This window comes from Oncorhynchus mykiss, chromosome 10 (genome assembly GCF_057628025.1).
Source record: "Oncorhynchus mykiss isolate SJ-2025 chromosome 10, ASM5762802v1, whole genome shotgun sequence".
NCBI classification, from domain to species: Eukaryota; Metazoa; Chordata; class Actinopteri; order Salmoniformes; family Salmonidae; genus Oncorhynchus; species Oncorhynchus mykiss.
The window spans coordinates 19,550,001-19,555,318 of record NC_143031.1 but is presented as its reverse complement, the minus strand read 5'-3'; the positions used below and the strand labels follow the sequence as shown (position 1 = coordinate 19,555,318).

The 5,318-nt window shown below is 37.6% G+C and overlaps 1 protein-coding gene across 3 annotated transcripts in view; it reads left to right on the top strand.

Moving 5' to 3' along the window:
* The first annotated feature begins 1,054 nt into the window (after window positions 1-1,054).
* The window catches only part of pde9ab (phosphodiesterase 9ab), a 16,494-nt gene continuing 12,230 nt past the window's right edge, over window positions 1,055-5,318 (top strand). For all 3 annotated transcript variants that reach the window (XM_036989847.2, XM_036989843.2, XM_021617675.3), the window contains exons 1-7: window positions 1,055-1,272; window positions 2,126-2,196; window positions 2,738-2,815; window positions 4,151-4,194; window positions 4,317-4,371; window positions 4,678-4,748; window positions 4,923-5,010. In XM_036989847.2, coding sequence (XP_036845742.2) covers window positions 1,126-1,272; window positions 2,126-2,196; window positions 2,738-2,815; window positions 4,151-4,194; window positions 4,317-4,371; window positions 4,678-4,748; window positions 4,923-5,010 — 554 coding nt within the window. In that variant the 5' untranslated portion in view covers window positions 1,055-1,125. The remainder of the gene's footprint in view (window positions 1,273-2,125; window positions 2,197-2,737; window positions 2,816-4,150; window positions 4,195-4,316; window positions 4,372-4,677; window positions 4,749-4,922; window positions 5,011-5,318) is intronic.

Here is a 5,318-nt window from a genome sequence, read left to right as displayed (position 1 = left end):
CATGCTCCAGGATGTTTTTATCTTGTCATATTTCATTGTTAACGGCACAAACTGCTCATACTCGCTTATCTAAATCCCATATCCCTCAAAAACATATTCTGTTACCACATCACCCATGTCTGCATTGCATTCCAAAAGGCACCCTATTTCCTTTATAGTGCAGTACTTTTGACCAGGGCCCGTGAGACTTGTCAATAGTAGTGTACAATATAGGTAAAAGGGTACCATTTGGGATGCACACATACTTCTAACACCATCTGGACCTTTCATTTCCATGACCCTTAGTGAACTAATAATTAATCAGAACAAGCCCACTTTATTAATGATGTATGACGTGCACCATTCAAATCTGAGGTAACCCCTTGAATAGGCATTACCTAATGAGACCATCAAAGCTAAACACATGCACATGATGTCAATATTTGATTCTATTCCACCACCATGGGTGCATCTCGTGTGTTTCCTTGATTCCTCTTTCTTAGCCGCCTCCTTGAACTGTGTTGGAGGCGAGGACGTGAGGAATCAATTAAATACTATTGAGATTTTACCTCCATGATCCCTTGGCAACTGCAGAGTTAATGGGTGATATTTAAAGGGCTGGTCGTGGATCCCTCCCCCAGGTTTCATACAGGTTGTATTCACTCGTTCTGGATCTGCAGCATTTCAACAGGCAGGAGAGGTTTGCTTCTGACAGTGACTGACGGAAGTATGTAAGTCTAGTTTCGTTAGATTCTTTGCAAGATGAATTCGCATTGAGATACTTTTGATCTTGATATTATTTTTTTGCTACAGGAGTGCATTTATATTTCAATGTGTTATGTAGCAACTGGTTGACAGGAAAATTGTAGTATTTATCTATATTCATCTATTAATTAATTTATTGAAAGTATATGCAATTAATATTTAAATTATGATAAATAAGGTTACTTTTACTTGCTTTTCATGGTAATGATCCAGCATGAATGTAATACATGGAATGGATAAATAGCTGCTCTGAATTAATTTTATCCTAGACATCAACATTTGTATTTCCTTCTGTACCTGCATACTTATTCTCAACCCCACGGTACACCACAATGATATGCAATTAATTGTAGACCGGTGAGCGTGGTACCAACGATCCACATGAGTAAAGTACAACTGTTATTTGTGCCTTTCTCAGTTCCCATTTCATTTTTTTACAGAGTGAGGTACAAGGTCACTATGGGTACCAGCTCCTCATCATACGCCCCCAAGACAGTCTACCTAGATGTGGATGGGAAAATGCAGAAGGTGAGTGAGACCAGCGATCTGTATATAATGACAAGATGCTCATGTTCCAAAGGCGGGGAGGCAGGCGACAAGCTTAGGTCCCAAATAAGCTCATAAAAACACATTGCGCTTATTTTTGACAGATTTTGGCAAGAGTGAAACCTCTTGCCTCTTCCTCTTTGGCGAGACTGAGTGACACAACTTATGATCCTGGTACACCAGCTGCCATTATCAGTTCATTACAGCTGATATAATGCAAATAATATCAACAACAATGACATGCATGTTTTTAAGGAATTATATAACACTTTATAAGGAGGAGCTTTAAGTAGTGTAACTGAATCGAAGGGATGGATGCTTGAGGTACATCAATTATATTAATTTGTAATTGTCATGAATGAGGATGGAAAGAAAGTTGAAGGAAAATGTGTTTTATGTTTGATGTTGATTGCATTAGCGGATTTTTAGATGTAGTAAATGTGAAGTAGTTTGAAGGATAGAGCTTACAACTCAAACCACTTGAACTCTCTCTGCCTTACATGTGACCACCTTGTGTTCATCTCCTGTGAAAGTATGGGGGCTTTGGTCAGGTCAAGAGATGCTGAGATAAGACACAGGTGATTCACAGGTGGTTGTGACACAAAGGCAGGTGTAACACCTGGAGTGAACATGCTGTCATCATTATTGATATTCATTCTATTGATTTCAGTTGTTAGGAGTTTACGGGTTATAAATAACATCATTACTTGAGTAGTATTATTTATCTTCAGTATCCCTGAAATACAGAACCAAGGCACTATTAAGTATGAAGATATGCAGTTTGATCAACATCAGTACTATTTGTATCTTTAAATGTTCTTGCCTCTGTTTTTAGGTGATTTTCAGTCGATACTGCAGCCCCTGTGACATCCGAGAACTGCTGTGTTCTTCCTCTAACATAGCCAGGTCAGTGGCACCTCACTGCCCTTTTTCACTCAAACACAAACGCATCTTAATTTGAGCCAGTTAGCTACATCAGGAAAATAATCCTGCAGCAACAGAAAATGTGGATTATAATTAATGGACATTTTGGTTGGGGTTGATACATTTTTTGTAAGGGGAAATCAAGTCTAAAATTTCAAAGTGGAAATTACAAACGTCAGAAGCCTTTTTAATCCTCAAATACACTAGTTTTACATTTCGTCTATTGCAGGACAATTCTCCTGCAACAGGGTGGTCAAATTAAGATCATACATCTGTACACCCTTATGTCCTGCACTTATCAACAATGTTAAATCAATATGCCAACTGTCTAACATTACTTATTATGCTAAAACTCTTGAGTTTGCATTATGGATCTCCTCGCCTTTTGAAGTTTGCATTGTCTGTCCTCAGCTTCAAAGTGTTTTTTTTTACTTACCATTTCCCTTTTCCCCACTTAACATGATGCAGCCTACAATACTTTGATGTATTTAATACTTTGTGGAATACTTTGATTTGTCCTCAGAAATACTGCTATAAGGCTGGTGGACTCGGAGGGAGCGCTGGTCTCCATCGATCCCACAATGCCTACCAACACCCCAAAGTAATGACACGTGTTTTTGGAAACACTATTTTTTACAGTCCGTTGTTTAACCTGGTATTTATTCAGACAATACATTGTGAATATGTAATAAGCTTATATCAGTCATTGGTTTGGTGTAGACATGGTAGCAGGAAGTATACATTATTACCATATTATTTCCTACAATATATACACTACAGTGCAAAAGTTTGGGGTCACTTAGAAATGTCATTTTTTTTTTAAAGAAAAGTTTGAGAAACAGACGCCTCACAAGTCCTCAACTGGCAGATTCATTAAACAGTGAAGAGGTGACTCTGGGATGCGGGCCTTCTAGACAGTGTTCCTCTGTCCTGTGTCTGTGTTCTTTTGCCCATCTTAATATTTTCTTTTTATTGGCCAGTCTGAGATATGGCGTCATCCTTGCAACTCTGCCTAGATGGCCAGCATACCGGAGTTGCCTCTTCGATGTTGAGACTGGTGATTTGCGGGTACTATTTAATGAAGCTCCTAGTTGATGACTAGTGAGGCCTCTCAAACTAGACACTTTAATGTACTTGTCCTCTTGCTCAGTTGTGCACCGGGGCATCCCACTCCTCTTTCTATTCTGGTTAGAGCCAATTTGCTCTGTTCTGTGAAGGGAGTAGTACACAGCGTTGTACGAGATCTTCAGTTTCTTGGCAATTTCTCACATGGAATAGTCTTCATTTCTCAGAACAAGAATAGACTGACGAGTTTCAGAAGAAAGTTCTTTGTTTCTGGCCATTTTGAGCCTGTAATCGAATCCACAAATGCTGATGCTCCAGATACTCAACTAGTCTAAAGAAGGCCAGTTTTATTGCTTCTTTAATCAGAACAACAGTTTTCAGCTGTGCTAACATAATTGCAAAAGGGTTTTCTAATGATAAATTAGCCTTCTAAAATTATACATTTAGATTAGCTAACACAATGTGCCATTGGAACACAGGAGTGATGGTTGCTGATAATGAGCCTCTGTACGCCTAATGTAGATATTCCGTTAAAAGAAACAGGTGTTTCCAGCTACAATAGTCATTTGCAACATTAACAACTGTATTTCTGATCAGTTTGATGTTATTTTAATGGACAAAAAAAAAGATTTTCTTTCACAAACAAGGACATTTCTAAGTGACCCCAAACGTTTGAACGGTAGTGTATATATTTTCAAATGTAAACAACAACAAAAAATGAACTGGAACAATACTTTAAAGTAATATTGTGACACTGTGTAGGTAAACGTTTTTCCAGATGGTTCAAGCTAAATCACTTAAATTGGAGGGTGGGATACAAGCTGCAATTACTGTGGTTACTGAAATCTGTTGTTGTTTTGTCTCATCGCAGCTCCCAGTACAAGGTAATGCCTCAGTCGACTGGTCAGGTGGGAGGTACGCTACAATACGAAGCATTTGCGAATTCTATAATTTTCACAGTCACACATACAGTAATGGTAAACAGATAATACAGAAACAAAGTCAGAACCACCGATACATATTTTTCCTCCTTTCAGACAAAGAAGACATGTTCCAGAATGTTTTGTCTCAGGTGGCAGAGCAATTTAGCAGGTGATATACAAGTATTACATTTTTATATATTTTAGTCATTTAGCAGAAACTATTATCCAGAGTGTTTTGTTTAGTATAGTTTATTTGATCAAGTTAGAAATGATATCTGAGAAAATATCTGTGGCCATCGCACCAATTTCTGGATTTGTGTCTCTTTTCATTCATCTGTTCAGTCTAATGTGTTGATTTGATTGATTTTCTTTGTAAGTCAAATTTTTAAGAATGCATACGTGTCCACTGTTGCCTAGGCTCACACAGATTTCTGCTCAATTAAAGGAGCTATGTTTTCCTCCATTTCTGTTTCAGGGCTTTTAGAATCAATGAGTTGAAGACAGAGGTGACCAATAGGCTTGCCATGTTGGAGAAGAGAGTGGAGTGTGAGTGATGGTGTTACTGTATTAACATTGGCACCACTGGCTTTAGTTTGTGGGAATATTCACACCTACACTGTATATACTTTTATATGCAATATAAAAATGGAATATATAAAAATAATATATCGGTTTTGTTGTGAAATATTTAATACTGTATACATTGACTCTCTGTTGCAGTAGAGGGGCTTAAAATGGTGGAGATTGAGAAGTGTAAGAACGACCTGAGGAAATTACGGGATGAGATGACCTCAAAGGGAGGAGGAAGGTCAGACAACTGCAAATTAACCAAATTATCATATCAGATAGTAGTAATAATAATAATGAATTAAACAGAATCCAGATGTACATGTCTACATTTACAACATTTAAGTTTAAAAGGTCAATGTTGGTGAGGTCAGTGTTGAAAATATTATATAGAAGACACTCAAATCCGTGTTGATTCATTCAAAAGGCCTTTTAAGGGTCCAAAGTAACACATTGTTCAGTACATTTCCCTTTAAGGGGCAATCTGCAATTGCTACATCCATTTTTGGATTGTTAAATTAATGATATCCATTGATTCTGAAAGAATAT